This window comes from Canis lupus, chromosome 3 (genome assembly GCF_048164855.1).
Source record: "Canis lupus baileyi chromosome 3, mCanLup2.hap1, whole genome shotgun sequence".
Classification (NCBI taxonomy): Eukaryota; Metazoa; Chordata; class Mammalia; order Carnivora; family Canidae; genus Canis; species Canis lupus.
The window spans coordinates 55,410,282-55,428,423 of NC_132840.1; the positions used below are offsets into that span (position 1 = coordinate 55,410,282).

The window sequence follows — 18,142 nt, forward strand, 5'->3', positions numbered from 1 at the left end:
TTTCGAGGGTTTTTTTCTTCCAGAAGAAATCCAAAATTGCATTTAAAATAAAATTGGGCTTTATGCAAGTTCACATTTATTCCGTAGAGACCCAACCTTGAAACAGCACCAAAAAAGAAAGCTTGACCAAAGAAAACCTATAGGATGCACACATTTCTTAGCAATCCGAAAGTACCTCGGCCTCATCTAGAACTAGGTAGGCAAAGAAGAATATCCAAGTCTTTTTAAATTTTGGAGGTTTTTTTCTGGGGGGTGGGGGGAGCCGAAGGAGAGCTACGGGGCAACCTGGGGAAGGATGCCATTTTAGTCTGTTATAAACCACTGTCTCATTATTTTATAAAGGCAAAGACAAAATGGCACAGGGATAATGTTTCATTTTTTATCAAGACTGTTTTTTGGAATTAAAAAACATCCTTCTTTACTCTGCCTTCGTTGTAAATAATCTGGGTAGCTTGACTTTATATGTCAACAGTGTGAAATTCACAAGATAGGATTATGTTGGGGGGGAAAATCTGAGCCGCTGATAGTACAAAAGTTAGTGTTTGAAGGATTTATTAATGCTTTTTTTCCTAGCACAGTGCCCTGTAGTGTCTCAGAACACCTGTCAAATACTAATTCATTCACATATCTCCACTACAGGGCCTTTTCATAAAAAGCTCGACCTTTAATTGTAAATCACTTCTAAATTGTCTTTGCTGGCTTTCTCTTTTGCGGAATGATGGAAAAATCACTAAGACTTCAATTAAGACTTTATGGGAACTTCAACCTGACGTTCCAGGGGCTGTAGCTACAAGATATCAGAACATCTATTCAAAAAGGAAACTATAAATAACTTTAACTTAGTTGAATTGGCTTTGCTTTTATGAGATGACTGAATAATTGGCAAGATTTAAAGATACTTTAACTACTGAGAATTAAAATAACTTCAGTAAAAACCAGAAAATATTGTTAGCCGATCATTTGTCATGCAGATTACGTACTCATTAGGCCTAATTAAACTTTTTGAACAAAAAAAGAAAAAAAACCACTTACTAATTACATTAGTTAATATGTTGATTGCTCAATTTGGCTGTTTAAAAAAAAAAAAAGCAGTCAATCCAATTTGTGCACATAGTTAACGCTTTGGTCAAAAGACAAAATCCTAAACTACAGAGATTATTTCAAGTGCATGACCATTGTTACAACAAATACGGTCCGTCTCCACATCCAAAGTGACAAGGAGAGATGGGGGAGTGGATGGTGAATCTGAACAATACCAAGGCTGAGCCGAATCTTCGAGGCAGTACAGTGTTACCGCAAGATCTAGTTTATTCACCTCAATGTATTCACTTGCATTTGTCCAATTAAACCCTGCTGTTGACAACTCGAAGATATCTTTCATACCGCACAACCGTGGGAGGCCCTTTAAATGTCAATAAAGGGTTTTGACGCACAAAAGGAAGCAAAGAAAAGAGGGAGGGGGAAGGAGAAGGAATGGGAAAAACCAACATTTCTAAAGTAATGGAGCAGATCAAAGCAATTTTATTCTCAAAGACCACTAAGTCAGGGTCTAACTACTCGCTCTCACTGCCGAATCCTGCAAAGTCTCTTCAAACTGGGCAACCAGCGCGCAGTGCCTTAAATGAGGGGGATGAACAATTAGGTCTGCAAAAGCGGGACCCGGTGCAAAAACATGGAGGCCTGCGCCATGCAACAGGCGGTGCAGCCAGCCGTCTTGCAGCCCAGGACGCGGGACTGGGCCCCAGTACCCACCCGGCTCTCCAAGACATGTTTTCCATTCGCTCGCTCAAAAGTCTGCATCCACAGTCATGAGGCACAAACTATTTGACAACAACATGACACAATTAATCAGAACCAGACCTCAAAACGTGTGTTTGTGGGGACCAGCAAACTTAGCCATGTGCCTCCGACCCGGGAAGGGGCTGAAGAAACCCGGCGCGGCTGCCCCAGGGGGTAGGGAGAGGGCCGAAGAGCTATATGTTCACAAAAGATGCACCCCGAATGGCCTTATTTATGGACTAAATAATTTTCATTTAAATAGAACGTGGGATTTGGACATTAAAATATCCTACTGGAATTCTCTGGCATTCCTCCCGGGCACCCCCACTCCTATTTTGGGGTGGTTGTTTTTTTTTTTTTCTTCCTGGGGAGAAACTGATGCCTGAGAGTTTGTACAGCAGCAAAGTTGTACAATTCAGAAATAGAAATGGATCTCTCTCTCTCTCTCTTTTTTTTTTTTTTTTTAGCCTCATTTCTGACCCCACAGTAGTCACCAGTGCTGGTTTTGTCAGATTTCTTTCAGGACTTGAAACCACATTAAAAAAGCGAGAAGCCGGACCCTGGGTTAATTCAAAGCTGTTCCATTTCACCTAACCCTGACGCTAACACACACACAAAAAAACTCTGATATACTTTTCTGGTCCAGGATTGAATTATTTTAGAATAATTACTGAACCCTTCCTTTGTCATCTGTAGATAATAATTCATTTAAAGCACCTCATTCTTTTGCTAACACAAATAGGCTGTTCCAAAAGGGGGGGGGGGCGCGGTTTCCGAACCATAAAGACAAATGGCCGGTGCAGGAGTGATAGACATATTCGTCAGGGTGCTGAACTGGCCCCAAACTGCAAATCCCTTTGCCATCTCCCAAGGGATTTGTGGTCGGTCGTGGGGCTGGAACTTCCCGGGAGCCTGGCCGGGGTTCCCAACTGCGCGCCCAGCTGCAGCCCGGGGAAAGGCGGGGAGGGCGGGCAGGGTAAGGCGGAGGTGGATCCCAGGGTCCCGCCACACCGAGGGTTAAGGCGAAGCACGTTTGCATTTGAGCCCGGAGTCAGGGGGACCCGGCAGCAAGTTTTCTGCAAAGTCCTCCGCACCCCACCCCATCCCCCCGCGCCGCAGCGTTTCTCCGGCTTCCTGGCTTGGCGGAGCGCACGGGGCGCAAACCCGAGCCTCCGAGGCCAGCACCGGCGAGCCAGTGCGCCGGCTCCCAGCCCTCCCCGGCCGGGCGGTCCGCGAACGCGCCTCCCACGGTCCCCGCCCGCCGCCCGCGGCCCCGCGGCGCCCCCCACTCACCCACGCACTCGTTGGCCTCGCGGGCCGTGGCGCGCTGCCAGGGCCGGTCGTAGTGGAACGGCTTGCAGCGGTCGCACTCCGGGCCGGCCGTGTTGTGCCTGCAGTCGCACACCAGGCTGTCGTCGCGGTCGCGCACGCAGCGGGCGGCGTGGCCGTTGCACTTGCAGCGGCCGCCCACCTGCAGGTCGGACACGGCGTAGAAGTACGAGTCGCGCGCCAGCTCCGAGTCGTCCTCGTTCTCGTCGCCGAACGTGTGCAGGCGGCTGAAGGCCACGCGGATGTCGGTGGCCGTGACCCAGTCCTGCAGGACCGGCGAGTTGTCGAAGTCGTGCGCCGAGGGCCGCCCGTCCAGCGTGCTGAAGGCGATGAGGCCGCCCGAGAGCGGGCGCATGTCGGTGTGCGAGTCGGTGCACACGGCCTCCTGCTCGTTCTGCTTGGTGATGGGCGCGCGGTGCGGCCGGTTGTACATCTTGCGGCACTGCGTGGAGTAGAACTGGAAGGGCACCCACGTGCGCCCGTAGTCCATGGACTTGTAGATGGCCATGGACTCGGGCCGCGGCGAGCAGAACTGCAGGCTCACGTAGGTCACCTCGAACTTCTTGCCGAGCGACAGCGTGAGCGTGACGTTGTGCGGGAACTGCAGGTAGTTCTCGGACTGCCAGCACGTCAGGTTGTGCGGGTTGTTGAGGTCGGTGAGGAAGGCGGGCGGGTGCGCCTTCTTGGGGTCCGACGCGTTGCAGAGGTGGCAGGAGCGCAGCCGCTCCTCGCCGCGCTCGCTGACCACGCAGTAGCGCGCCGGGGGCCGGCCGCAGGTGCTGGACACGCGCACGTCCTTGCCGAAGGCCGCGTTGACGAAGTCCGGGATGCAGCGGCGCGGGTGGCCGTTCTCGTCCGAGCAGGGGTCGGGCTGCGCCGCCTGGCCCGAGAACACGCTGAGCCCGGGCCCGCCGCGCACCGCGCCCACCAGGCACGCCACCGCCGCCAGCGCCGCCAGCGCCTCCCACACGGCGCGCATCATGCCGCGTCCAGCCTGCCCCGGCCCCGCCGCGCCGCGCCGAGGAGTCGGTCCGCCCGCCGCAGAAGGCGCCTGCGGAGAGAGGGGAGCCGCGCTCAGCCAGCCCGCCCCGCGCCCTCCGCCGCCTCCCGCCCCACCCCCGCCCTCCCCGGAGGGCGGCGAGCGGGGGCGCGGGCGGGCGCGGGCGGGCGCCGGCTTCCGCGCCACCAACCCCGCGGCCGCCCGCCCGCCCGCCCGCCCGCCTCGCTCCCCGCGGGTCCGGGGCCGGCGGATCCCGGGCCTCCCCGAGCCCAGCACCACCGGCCCGGCCCGGAGCCCGGAGCCCGGAGCCCGCACCGCCCGCGCCCGGACCTCCCGGCCGCCGCCGCCGCCTCCACGCCGCGCGAGGGGGCCATGCCCGCGCCCCGGGACGCCCTCCACCCGCACGGCCCGGGGTCCCTCCGGCCGGCCCGGACCGCGTCCCCGCCGCGCAGTCCGCGCTCGGGACTTTACCTCTGGCGAGGGCAAAAGAGAAAGAAAAGTTTGCCCGGCCCCGGCCGGGAGCCCGCGCGCCGGACGGCGGAGAGCCTCTCGCTCGCGGCCAGCAGGCGCGTCCCGCCTCAGCGCGGGCTTGCCAGCTCCATGCCCGGCGCGGCCGCCGCTGCCCCAGCCCCGGCCCCGGCCCCGGCCCGGCCCGGCCCGGCCCGCCCCGGCCCCGGCCCCGGCCCCCGCCGCCTGGCTCGCTCGCCGGCCCGGGTGACGCCGCGCCCGCCGCGCTCCGAGGGCCGCCCAGCCCGCGCCCGGGGCGCACACACACTCACGCTCGCTGGCGCGCACTCACACACACGCACGCACGCCCCCGAAGGCTCCGCCGCCGCCGCCGCCGCCGCCGCCGCCGCCGCCGCCGCCGCTAGCGCCGGGAGTGGGGGGAGTGGGGGAGTGGGGGAGTGGGGGGCGGAGGGGAGCGCGGGGGCGGGGGGCGGGGCGCCGGGCGGGGCGCCGGCCAATAACGTCGGCGAGCAGCCGCCCGCTCGCGAGCAAAGTTTTAACCCCGGGAAAGAAGAAAGTTAAAGGCGAGCGGCCCGGACGCGGCGCGAGCGGGTGGGAACCGGGGAGCCCGGGGAAGGGCGGCGCAGACAAAGAGGAAGCGAGGCGAGCGCCCGGGGAAACCCCGGACGGGGGGGGGGGGCTGGGCCCGGCGAGCACCCCACGCGGGGAGGAGGGGCGGGCCGCGGGCTGTCAGCCGCGCCCCGGGCCCCCCGCGCCGCCCTGGGAGCCCCGCAGGTTTCCGCCGGCCCCACGCCCGGGGGAGCCGCGGGCGGCGGGGCGTGGGGGGAGGAGAGGGGAGGGGACGACGTGCTCCCTCCGGGTCCCAGCCAAACACATCTGTGTTTGTTTTCTTTGCTGCGCCGAGGTCGGGCCTTCCTCCAACCCGGCCTGATGGCCCCGGTGGCACCGCGCGCAGGGCTGTGCCCCCGTGGGCAGGCAGCCGGGAATCGGGAGGAAGAAGAGGACCGGGGAGGGAGGGGCGGGGGAAACCTCGGCCTGCTCACCCCTTCTTCCTGAAGACCGCCCCCCCCCCCGTCCCCACCCCGATTGTCATTCTGCGGTGGGCCTGCCAACTGGGAACGCGGCTCCTCGCGCCCGGGGACGCTGCGGTGGGCTGGAGGCTGGCGATGGGCAAGCAGCCGGACGGCCCCTTGGGCACTGGCCCACGACCCTCCAGACAGGTCTGCGAGCCTCAGGCTGGGGGAGGAGGAGCAGCCCAGCCGCCCCCCCAGGTCCCCCGAGTCGGGCTTGTGTTTTCAAGGGTGTTCTGCCCTGCACTATGTCGCGAGAGCCTCACTACAGCTTTGCAAAGTTAGGTCTTCGCCCCATTTCGCAGATGAAGAAACTGAGGTCCAGAAGCTTGCCCAGCATCTCCCAGCTAGTAAACATCGAGCAGATCCTGGCATAGAAACCGGGGCTCCTTCCTGTCCTCCTTGACAAGTGGATCATAATCCCACCCAATTATAGTCTCAGGGGGCATCCTTGGGGCCACCCAGCTTCTCTGTCTTGCCTCATTCTCTGCCACCTTAACTAAAGGACAGAGGACAGTGACAGCATCCTTTGACTATCCTGCACCACAGCCAAAAGCGCTTTGAGGGAGAATCCACTGGGCTGAGAGTTTGAAACTCAATCCCTGTTAGTTTCTTACTTTTAGATGAGTGATCTAGTAATAAATCCGGAGTGAAAGCCCAGGGTTCTGGTTCTGGCCCAACAGCTGACTGGCTGCATTATCTCCATCAAGTGTCTCATTTTGTCTTATTGGCACTCTAAACAAACTGTGAGAATCTAAGAAGGGGCCTCAGGGCTCCTTTGGCCCAGCTCAGTCTCCTTGGAAAACCGCCTTCCCCAGACTCCCTCCCTGAGAGAGAGCCACCCAAGCCAGCTCTTCCAAGGATGGGAGTTCACCACAGCCCAGGGAAATAAACGCGTTCCCTTGCAGGAAAAAGGAAAGAGGGCCCAGATTCATCCTCTGCCCTAGGGCGATTTTTAGCTTTGCCTTCTCATGCCACTTACCACTCCCTACACTGTTTATTTCTGCCTTGTGGCAGAGAGGATTGTCCCTGACTTACGAGGGTACTGAAAACATGGCAAAATAATATAAATTAGACAATGAGGTGAGAGGACACAGAGCAAATGTTTAACTCTTGTGAGCTGTGAGATCTGAGTCCCATGTCGAGGGCATAGCAGTGAGGAGTAATACTTTGAAGCCAAACTGTGGGCTTGGCAAGTTTTGCATCTCTCTGTGCTTTGCTTTTCTCATTTGTAAAAAGGGGACAATAAAATCCATCTCAGAGGGTTGTGAGCATCAAATGAGTTAGCACATAGGAAGATAGTAGCTTATTATACGTGAACACACATACTGCACTTAAATAATCAACACGAACAAGGGATAAATGTAAATATACACAAAACCAGGCATGTTGCAAGTGTATGTAGCAATGTTCACTGTTACTACTAAATTGCCAGATCTTCATAGATATTTAAAATAATTTAGGGACACCTGGGTGGCTCAGTCAGTTAAGCATCTCCCTTCCGGTCGGGTAATAATCTCAGGGTCCTAGATCAGGCTCTACATGGAGCTCCCAGCTCAGCCAGGAGCATGCTTCTCCCTCTGCCTCTCCCTTTGTGCTCTCCCTCCCTCTCTCTCTCAGATAGAGAAATAAAATCTTTTTTAAAAAATTTAAAAAATAAAATAAAGAAAAGCATTTAAGTACATGGGAAGATGTTCATGAGATGTTGCAAAGGGGGGTGGGAGTAAATGATAAAACAGTATGCCCCCCAGAAAAACTATGCACAATGTAAGCTCATTTTTATTTATTTTTTTTAAGTGTGTCTTTAAGAAAAAGACAACATGGTTCATTGTGGTCATTCCTGTATCATGAGGTTACAGGTGATTTTTATTGATTTTTGCTTGGGCGTTCTCGGTTTTTATATCGTAGAATAAGAAGGAGAGCTAGAAGAGAAAAGAAAACCCAGGAGGAGTGGAAATGGGAAGAAAGCAAAAATGCCCCCTGGGATGCCCTATTCACCTCCTGTGGGTAGACCACAGATTTGTTCCTCAGCTTTCGGGCAGCCAGAATGAAAAGGAGACCATGCCAGTTACAGGATTTCCAGTGTCCGTGAGATAAAAACAGACAGACCTATTACTCAAGAGAATTACAACTATTCTCGGTACTCAAATCAGACAGGAATCTCTCTGGGGTGGGGGCGGGGTGGATAAAGGGGACACAGCGTGTGGCACCTCAACATTCCCATGGCAGTGACAGCAGCAAGCTCCGTGGGCTGGTTTCTGTGTGATGGCCCACCATAGAAGCTGGTGGCATCACACCAAACCACAAGTCAGGGAAAGACAGTCTGGCCGGGACAGGTCTGAAAGAGACCAATCAGGGTGCCCCTGCCCACCCACCTTGGGTCTGTTTTGGGGTACCGACTCAAATGGCTTGCAACATGCATTCCAAGCCCTCCCTCTGCTATGTTGTTTCTGTCTGCAGAGATGGTGTTTTTGTTTCTTTCTTTCTTTTTTTTTTTTTTTTTTTTAAGTAATCTCTATGCCGAACGCAGGGCTCAAACTCATGACCCCGGGATCAGGAGTTGCACACTCTACCTGTGGAGCCGGCCAGGCGCCTCTGTCTGCAGAGCTTTTGGTGGATCTTGCGTGGCAGCAGGTTTGGAACTAGAAAGCAGATACTCTGTGCTGCCAGCCGAGCTGAGGCCAGGGGCTTGGGGGTGGGAGAGGGGACACTTTGCACTTTTATTGTGGTCACTTAGGTCTAAGCATATCTTCTTTAGTAGTTCCCAGTGGGCAGGACTGTCACCTTGTACCTCGGGGGTCTGGAACATTCTGGAACACCGTAGAACTTGTTTGCCTCCATTCAAAACCCACCTCCTCGCCACCAAAACAGTTCATGAAATTGCAGCCCCCACGGCAGCCCAAGGCTCTGCCTCGTCCAAGCTTTGCAATCAGCCTTCTATCATCCATCCTTCAGCTTTATCTGTTAGGCAAAAATATTTCCAGTTCTTTCCATGAGTTCTCCCAGGACAGTTTTCTGGCCCCTCTGCAGCCTCTCCCGGTGCCCTCTAATTTGTCAGTGTCCCTGCCTAAAGCATACTGCCCTCTGAGGGGACAAATGAAAAAAACAGATGTCCAAGTGTTGTGAGAGCTTCTCAAAGTGGGGGTTATAAATACACACCCGAAAAGGCATGTCAGGCTCAAGCAGCAGGATCCATGGCACAAACAGGAGTTCAAAACACAATGGTGCAGGTCTTGGATGAGAAAGCAAATTCCCAGGTGTTCCTGCAAGCAATGTGTTGGGAGGGGGAACCGCCATTCTTGGCGCCCGGCCCTACCTGGGAAGCCCGAGGATCACTCTAGAAGGAGGAGAAAGTGGCCCTTTCAAGAAAAGTTAGGAAGCAGTCAGAGGAGGAGACAGAGGAAAGCCGGAAGGCTCAGGTGCCTTAGAAGCCAACAGGGAAGTTTCGGGGAAGGAGGGGTTGATGAGCGGTGTCACATGCCTTTCAAGGTCAAGATAAGATCTGAAACAAGTCCTTTGGATTTGAACGACAAGGAAGTCATTGGTGACCTTGGTGAGCCATGGGGACAGAAGCCAGACGGCCTCAGGTCACGAAAGTGGGAACAGCAAGTATAGACAATGTTCACGAAGGGTGGAAACAAGTGGTAGGGAAGAGATAGGGTGCTAGGAGAGGGTGGAAAGAGAGAGGATGACAACAGACAACCTCGTAGGGACAGCTGGGTGGCTCAGCGGTGGAGCATCTGCCTTCGGCTCAGGGTGGGACCCTGGAGTCCTGGAATCGGGTCCCACATTGGGCTCCTGCAGGGAGCCTGCTTCTCCCTCCTCCTGTGTCTCTGCCTCTCTTCGTCTTTCATGAATAAATAAATAAAATCTAATAATAAAAAAAGAACTAATCTTCTAGAATTGGCGGTCAGATGCCAAAGTGTCTCTTGTCTCAGTGGAACAAGAAATGGCAGGATCTACTGACAACAAGGGAGCAGGTAGGAGCATTAGAGGTTGGAGGGTAAGGGAAAGCTCAATCGGGCCATCACAGAGGAGAAGCTGACACTTTTTGGCCAGAACTCAAGGTCCTGATGAGGCTGGAGACCATTTATGAGAAAGAAAGCCCCAAAAGTCAAAGTCATAGGCCCACCACCAGCCAGCAGTGCTCAGCAGCCCCTGTGTAGACCTAGAGAAAGAAGAACTGCTGGATTAATCTAGAATTGCAGGTTTCTTCCAGGAAGTCGGGCGGAAGGAGAGGATGACTGCTGGGATGGACGATGGAAGCAAAGCTAAAGGGAGAAGACACGAAGGCAGGACATGGAGAGAACGGGAAACAGAGCCCAGGTTTCTAGAACTGTGCTGTCCAGTACCGTAGCCTGTGACCACAGGCAGTTAGTTCCATTTTGGCCTGAATGAATTAAAATGAAATAGAGCTAAAGGTTCCTCAGCTAACTCTCCTTTGGACAGAAGCAATAGAGACCATTTCAATAATCATGGGAAGTTCTATCGGACTGAAAGTTCTATCGATCTCGAAGATTTGGGAAGATGGAAGAGGTGTGGTGAGTAGCCAAGGAGATCGTGCTTTCAAACTGGCATCAGAAGGGAGGATTCCAGAGGTGGAGCAGCTTGGGGTGATGATGAGGCTTACTGAGGACAGGAGGAAACTTCCTGCTGGGAGGCAGACATCAAGGTAACTGGACCTGAGGAGATCCAGGTGCTGGGTGGGCCGTCCACCTGGGTGGGTCTCAAAAGGCACACAGAACCAGCCTCAGGACTTGGGGCAGAGATGAAGGCCCAACCAGGTCCTGGTGTCTCCGAAGAAAGAGTGGAGTGACCTAGGTTGTGGGGTGTGGGGTAGGGATTCAGAGGCGGAGATGTGGAAGGTCTTCAAGGGGCAGGATGGTGTTTCTGTGATGTAGATGGAAGGAGATTTGGGGGTTGAGGAGGACAGCGGCCCCCATCCTGGGCATGGGATGGTGTGGTTGGGACAGTAGTCCCATGGAAGAAGAGGCCTGTGGTGTGGGTGAGGGCCAGGTTGGGGGGAGCACTCTGTGAACACAGGGAGGACGCAGGGGAAGGCAAGGCCCCCCGAGGGCACAAGCTAATCATGTGAGAGGAAGGGCTCAGGAGAAATGAGATGACCCAGGGCCTCCATCCTGGGCGCGACTGAGGGTCCTACTTTCTAAATCAAGCATTTATTTGATGCTTACTGTGTGCTAAGCCATCTTCCAAGCATTCCAACAATCATTAACTCAAAATACTCCGTAACACCTGACAGGATAGGTGTCCGATCATCTCTTTAGGGAGGAGGAAACTGAGCCTAGAGAAGTGATGTGCTGAAGATCGCATCACGGGAGGAGCAGAGGAGCAGGGATTCGAATGAACGATGGGGTGTCTCTCGGTCACCACTCATGGGCAGGACAGACTTGGCTGATGCTAAGCTTTTGACACCAATGGGCCTCCACCACGTCTGGACTGGGGAAGGGGGACACAGGTCTACCTGCAGTTTGACAGGCTGGACACTGTCTCAGCAGAGGAATGGAAGATTCTGGAAACGGATGCAGGCATCTACCTGCAGTAGGAGTATGAGCTAAGACTTGCCTTTGCTGAGCTTCTGAGTGCATCTGGTTCCCTTACAAGGACAGACGTGAAACCATTTGGTCCCCAGGGCTCCCAGCACAGGCTGGACACTGTCTCAGCAGAGGAATGGAAGATTCTGGAATCGAATGCTGGCATCTGGCCTCCCCGCAAGAGTTAGGGTGGCCTGTTTCGATAGTGTCTCTCTCAGAAACAGGAAGAACTTGATGCAGACAAAGCATGATTCCAAATCACCTTGAGCTGACCTTGTGTGACCTTGAGCAAGTGACTTTACCCCTCGAGGGTTGAGATGGGGATTATCACACTTACTGTATAGGCTTGTGAGACTGAATGAAAAGATGGGTGTGAAAGGAAAGAAGCCGGCCCCATAGATGATAGTTTAAGGTTTTTTAGTTTTGTCTTTTTTTTTTTTTTTTTTTTTTTTTTACTTTGGGGTTTTATTCTCAAAATTTCCAGATCTGGTTCCCAGGTCCCTCACCCTGGAGGAATTAGGGGCATCCCCTCATTTCCAGACTGCCAGCTCACCCGATAGGCCTCAGGGAGGATTGCTCAAGGTGATCCCATTCCCTTGGCAGGATTTCAGGAGATGGGGCTGTTTGGGGAAAGGACTCGGAGCATAGAAGCACAGGGCTGTAGGGTGTGGAGGGTTTCTGGAGATTTACCCACTTAGGTCCACAGTGTTGGGATGGTCCTCATCCTTAGCTTGGGCCTCCCTTGTTGCCGGCTTCTTGGCAGAGGATTCAGGACTTGGGCACAGAAGCCCATACAAACCCCAAATCCACCAAATCCTTTAATCTACCAGAGCTCTTTGGAGGAGTGAAAAATTCTTGTGGATCAGGGGAACCGGCCACCCGATGTAATTTATTTTCATTTGCAAAAACCTTTTGACAAGGTCCCACCCTGAACGCTATTAAACTACAGAAAATGCTTCACTGTGAGGGGGAAGTTTTGTCATGGATGGAAACAGAGTTCACAAAAAGGGATGGTTCTCTGGGTGGAGAAAGTAGTGGGGGGGGTATAGGGGTTCTGAGCCCAGAGTTGGGGTTCAGCTCATTCAATGCTGACAGGCGCCCTGAAGGAGGACGTCCTCTCAGGGAGACCTCAAAGTGCAGAGGTGACACTGAAGTGACACCCAGAGAAAGGGGGTGAGAGGGACCATCTCAAGAGATAGCATACATGGCCTGGGGACATGGGGACACAGTCAGTGTTAGCAGAAGATGATGTATTTGGGGACAAATAGCCTGAAAAACTATTAGAGGGTTAAAGGTTTTCAGTTTCTTTCTTTCTTTCTTCCTTTCTGTCTGTCTTTCTTTCTTTCAGATTTATTTATTTATTTGTGAGAGTCACAGGCAGAGGGAGAAGCAGGCTCCCTGCAGGATTTGATCCCAGGACCCCAGGATCACGCCCTGAGCCGAAGGCAGATGCTCAACCACGGAGCCACCCAGGTGCCTCAGGTTTTCAGTTTCAACTGAAAAATGCTATTCGAAGACCCGAATACAGGCTGTTTCCTGAAGATCATCTCTCCAAAGAGGTGCTGCTCACATTTAGGGCCAGAAAATTCTTCCCTGGGCAGAATGGTCCAATGCCACCACAGGACATTTAGCATCCCTGCCCCCGGCCCCGTTAAATGCCAGTAGGTACCCCTCTACACACACACGTACACACACACACACACACACACACACATTCTCACCACTGAAAAATGGCTCCTCACATTCATACATTCCCCCCAGAAGAGCCTCCACTTCCCCACCCCATTCTGATCTACTTGAAATTTAGCCTGATGTGCCGCTTAGCACCTTCCCCGACCTCCCCCCAAACCAGCAACATGCAAAGAAAACTGCTAAATGAATTCTCAGAAAGAGGATTGGAAAAGAAACAGGATGCATTTATGTCTAGGATCCTCTGGGAAGTTCTAGTCATCACGTCTCAAAACACCTGTGGAGGTGGAGATGGCCCGGATCAGTCACTTGACTGTGGTAAGTGCCAGGAACATAAATAAAGCAGAGGAGGGGAGGGGGCATGCCAGGAAGGAAGGTGCATTTTAGACAAGGTACTGGGGTGGGTGTTGGGGGTTGCCTCTCTAAGAAGGATCCAGTAGAGCAGAGTTAAGCGAGGAAGGGAGCTGTGGGGGTATGGGGGCTTGGCAGGGAGGAAAAACGTGCATTTCTGGCAGGGAAGACAGCCAGTGCAAAAGTCCTGAGGCATGCCTTGACCCGCTAAGGACCAGAGAGGAGGCCAGCTTGGTGGGGGCTTGGGGAGTGAGATGGGGAGTGGTAGGAGGTGAGGTCAGAGAGCTGAGTGCAGGTGAGGGTGCACACAGTCTTGCAGACTTTGATAAGGAATTTGAACATTTCGGGGTTCATCCAGGGGTTGCTTTTCCCATACCTCTTTTTTTTTTTAGATTTTAATCTATTATTTATTTGAGAGAGGAGAGCATGTGAGAGCAGTAGCAGGGGTGAGGGGCAGAGGGAGAGGGAGAAGCAGGCTCCCCGCTGAGCAGGGAGCTTGATGCGAGGCTCGATCCCAGGACCCTGAGACCATGACCCAAGCCGAAGGTAGACGCCCAACTGACTGAGCCACCCCAGCTCCCCTCCCATAGCTCTTAACACCACAGTGTTGCCCTGACTAATCCACGAGCTTCTCGGGGAGGAATTGTGTTTTCTCCCTCTGAATCCCCAGTGTTGCACGCACTGCCAGACACAGAACAGGAACGCACTACAAATTCATGACAATCAGGCAATTAAAGGCCACAGAATTATGGGCCACTGGGGGTGGTGACCAGCCGTGGCAGGCGGAAAAATGCGGTTCCCCCTCCACCAAGAAGATATCCATGTCTTCATCCCTGGAACCTACGAAAGTGGCCTTAGATGGCGAAACAAAGTCTTTGGTTGGAGACGACGAGATGGGAAGATCGCTGTGGATCATCAGGGTGCACCCTACGTGCCATGCCAAGTGTCCTTCTGAGAGAGAGGCAGAGGGAGAGCTGACAGGATAGAGGACAAGGAGGCCATGTGGAGACACAGGCAGAAATCACGATGATGCAGCCACAAGCCAAGAACACCAGCAGCCACCAGAAGTCACCAGAAGCTTCAAGAGACCAGGAACCAATCCTCCTCTGGAGCCTCTGGAAAGAGAAGGACCCTCGACTTCAGTCCAGTGACGCTGACTTTCAACTTCTGGCAAATCCTAGAGCAGCTGGAGTTAGGAGGGTCCCCTTCAACTCTCAAGAGGTGACCTTGGGGGTACGTGGAAGGAGCAAAGAAGGGACCCCTAACGCTCGGGTCCTGAAACGTTCCTGGCGTCTCGCTCTGGGTCTCCTTCCTGGGAGCGGGGACCACCTCTCCCCGTTTCTTCCCTCCCGTGATGCTGAGCAGAGCATCTTGCGCGTACGCTTGCTGAGAGCTTGCTGCTTGTGTTGAGGTGTCACAAGCCCCCTTTCCTGGAAATCAGGATTGCAACCCCTTTATGATTTAGGAACCAGTCCAGAAGGAGGTCATTCGTGTCCTGAGCATTTAAGAGAAGAGGAGCCGCGCCATCAGGGGAGGAGACTCCAGTCCACAGGGAAGCTGAAAGGTTTTCCCTTCGAAGTGCTTGTCAGCTGAGGTCAGGCGTCCTCTGTTCTGGAACCACAGATTGGGAGGGCCCTGGGCGTTGTTCCTCAGTGACGTCACAGCTGACGGTGGAATCTCTGCCGGCACCACTCAGGGACGCCATCCCACCCAAATTCCCGAAGGCTCCCCTGAATTGAAGAGAATAGGAGTAGTCCTTCTAGAATGTCCATCTATTGCTCCCCCCCCCCTCCCCGTTTACAAGTGAGGAAGCTGAGGCGTTGGAGGCTGAGAGAATTGCCCAGGAGCTGAGCTCCTAACTACGGCTGTTGAGTCATTGAAGTAGGTGGTGGGTCACCTGTGGGGGGAAACCTGCTATATTCGGTTCCGCTCACTTAGGTGGAAAACACAAAATCGTGATTCTGATGGCAAAATGTTTTTCGTGACAGATGACTGCATAAAAAGTCTCTCTGTATGAGGGAGTAAGCTTCTGTTTTTTGCAAAAAACAGCTATGTGGAAGAGCTCATTCCCCCCCGAATGTCAGTATTCCTGGTCTACGTGTCACTCGGGGAGAAAGTTTAGGGGGCTCAGTTCTAAGAGGTGGTACAGGATGGAAACGGACACAGGCCCCTGATTCAGATTAGTTAAGTACACAGATGATTCAACTATAACAAGGTGTTATAGGGAAGTAAGGGGGCACCTGGGGGGCTCAGTCAGTGAAGTGTCTGCCTTCAGCTCAGGTCATGATCTCGGGGCTCCCTGCTCAGCGGGGCATCTGCTTTTCCCTCTGCCGCTCCCCTCCTGCTTGCGCTCCCTCTCCCTCTCTCTGTGTCTCTCAAATAAACAAATAAAATCTTTTAAAACATAATAAAGTAGGATTAGGGGAAGGAGGGGACCTGTCTCTCACCGATGCTGCCATCAAGGAAGGAGTAGCCACCATGCCAGCCCCTGGAACGACACCAGAAAGTAGACACAAGGCTGCATGGACATGACCTACCCTACAGAGCAACCTCTTAGTCTCTGGCTGAGCATAGGGTCTGTGGGGTCTCTCGGGGCACCCAGCTTCCTGGCCCTGCTTGGAGGGAGCCCCTTAAGTGGTCAGCGGGGCAGCTCCAGTCACATACACCCCCCCCCCCCGGGTCTCTAGCTACACCTCTGTGACAATGGATGCTATGGTGTGTACCTCCCAAATTCACATCTGGAAGCCCTCATCCCCAGTGCCATAGTATTTGGAGGCAGGGCCATTCGGGGTAATCAGGTCCTGAAAGTGGAGCCCTCGTGATGGAATTAGTGCCCTGATGAGTGACACGATCGCTCCCCTGACCATGTGAGGACCCAGCAAGGAGGCTGTCATCTACAGACCAAGAAGAGAGCCTAAGCCAGGAGCCTGATTGGCCCAACACCTCGGTCTGGGACTCCTTGGCCTCCAAATCGTGAGAAGTAAGTACATGTTGTCACTCAAGCCACCCAGTCGGTGGTGTTCTCTTACAGCAGCCTGAACCGATGAAGACGGTGGGCAAGTCACTTCACCTCTCTGGACAGCTGTCCCCTCTCCTGAAAAATGTAGCTGGTAACATTATGTGTCCGTTCTGCCTCCCCCCTCCCTTCCTCCCTGCCTTCCATCTCTTCCATGGAAATCAGGAGTCCCAAGCCAAAAAGCAGAGGCAAGAGACCCGGGGGTGTCCAAAGCCCTAAACAAATATGCTTTTTATAAAGAACCCAGTACAGTGACCATCACCATGATTCCCACGGGAGCCCCCCTCTCCCCCAGCAGATGACAATCTGCCCTGGACCACTGAGGATCAGATCAGGGACAGTGACATTAGTGCTGCAAAAGATTGGACTTTGTGTTAATAATACTTTAATTAGGGGCACCTGGGTGGCTCAGTGGTTGAGCATCTGCCTTCAGCTCGGGGTGTGACCCCGGGGTCCTGGGATCCAGTCCTGAATCAGGCTCCTCACAGGGAGCATGCTTCTCCCTCTGCCTATGTCTCTGCCCCCTCTCTGTGTGTCTCTCATGAATAAATAAATAAAATATTTGAATAATAATAATAATAATAATGCTTTGCTAATTACTAATAAGTCAGTGAGCGTGCATGGTAAGTATCAGTAAAACCATCCACTGCAGCTTGGAGTTGGGTAGGTCCCTCCCGTGTAGTCTAGAATCACGATCCCAGCCACAATCACCATCACCATCACAGTCATCATGACAATCATAACGGCAGCTCACACATTCTGGAACCCTGTTGTACCTGCTGTCAGGCTGATCTAGGGAGTTGGTCTGCTGGATCTTAGCCGAGGTAGAGGGGGCTTCTGGTGGCCACGGTGGTGGTGGAGCAGCTGCAGGTGAAAGTGTGAGAAGTTCCTCTTCTTAGGGAACTCAGGGACGGAGAGGAGAGGTCGGACCCAGACCCACAACTGGGTGTGATGTCTCTTGCTCACTGCGGTGTGCCCAACGCCTAGCCCATTTGGCCCTTGTAGGCACTCAAGGAATGTTTGCCAAATGAAACATCGAGGCGCCCAGCCAGAGCATCCGCAGGTAAGGAACAGGGACTTCTTGGTGTCCAGAAGCATGTCTGGGCCTGAGGCTAGCAGGTCTAATTCAATTCTGCATCTGAGAACATTTGTTTCCCATGAATCCCTTACCCGAGTAAAGAAGACTCACATTACAGGTCATGTTGGCCTTGCTCTAGAACTTGGATGATCCTTGGTAGTATCAAAATTTCATAATCTGTGATACACACACACACACACACACACACACACATGCACATACCACGTCTCCTGGCTCCGAAGGGAGAATCAGCCCTTTTCAACGGGAGCAAAGGACCCTCACTGGGCTGGGTGCCCTCACCCTGGGTCCAAGGGACTCAGGAGACAGCTGCCTCTTGCCTGGGCCCCCTCAGCTAAGATCTGATTTTCTCATCATCTGGATAGTCTCAGCGACTCACAGCAAAGGGATGAACCAGGCTGACCTTTCTGGAGGTTTGTTTAAAGCAGAACAATGTTTGTCTTGTCCAAACACTATGAATTACTCCAGAGGATCCTGCCCAGTTTTACAATCCACAGCTACAAACGGCTTACATAAATGGGGACTCGTCCCCTCTTCTCCCCACCACCCACCCCATTTTTAACAGCTTCTCTCCCCCACCACCCACCTTCTTCTACTCTTCCAGACCTTCCCCCTGTCCCCCTCACACCTCCTCTCCTCTGAGCCCCAGCCTGGTGAAGGGGCAGGTGTTGGGAGTTCTGGGCCACAGCTCACACCTGGGTTATTGCTGGCACGGATCCCCTATGGCGGGTGGGCTGCTCTGTCCCTGGTGTGGGCAGGGGTTTGCCTTGCTAAGGGGGGGCTCTGGGCACA

The 18,142-nt window shown here is 53.8% G+C and overlaps 1 protein-coding gene and 1 long non-coding RNA gene across 2 annotated transcripts in view; both read right to left on the bottom strand.

Annotated features, from left to right (window-relative positions):
- Positions 1 to 4,702, bottom strand: part of NTN1 (netrin 1) — a 171,207-nt gene extending 166,505 nt beyond the window's left edge. Inside the window, exons 1-2 of the mRNA XM_072821155.1 lie at positions 4,580 to 4,702; positions 3,073 to 4,159 (exon numbers count right to left, since the gene is read on the bottom strand). Of these exons, the coding sequence (XP_072677256.1) occupies positions 3,073 to 4,090 (1,018 nt within the window). The 5' untranslated portion in view covers positions 4,091 to 4,159; positions 4,580 to 4,702. The remainder of the gene's footprint in view (positions 1 to 3,072; positions 4,160 to 4,579) is intronic.
- Positions 4,703 to 8,364: 3,662 nt separating this feature from the next.
- Positions 8,365 to 17,887, bottom strand: LOC140630637 (uncharacterized). The gene is made up of 2 exons (XR_012028403.1): positions 17,031 to 17,887; positions 8,365 to 16,332 (listed from the first exon to the last, which is right to left on the bottom strand). It is a non-coding gene; the product is annotated as an uncharacterized lncRNA (long non-coding RNA).
- Positions 17,888 to 18,142: the final 255 nt, after the last annotated feature.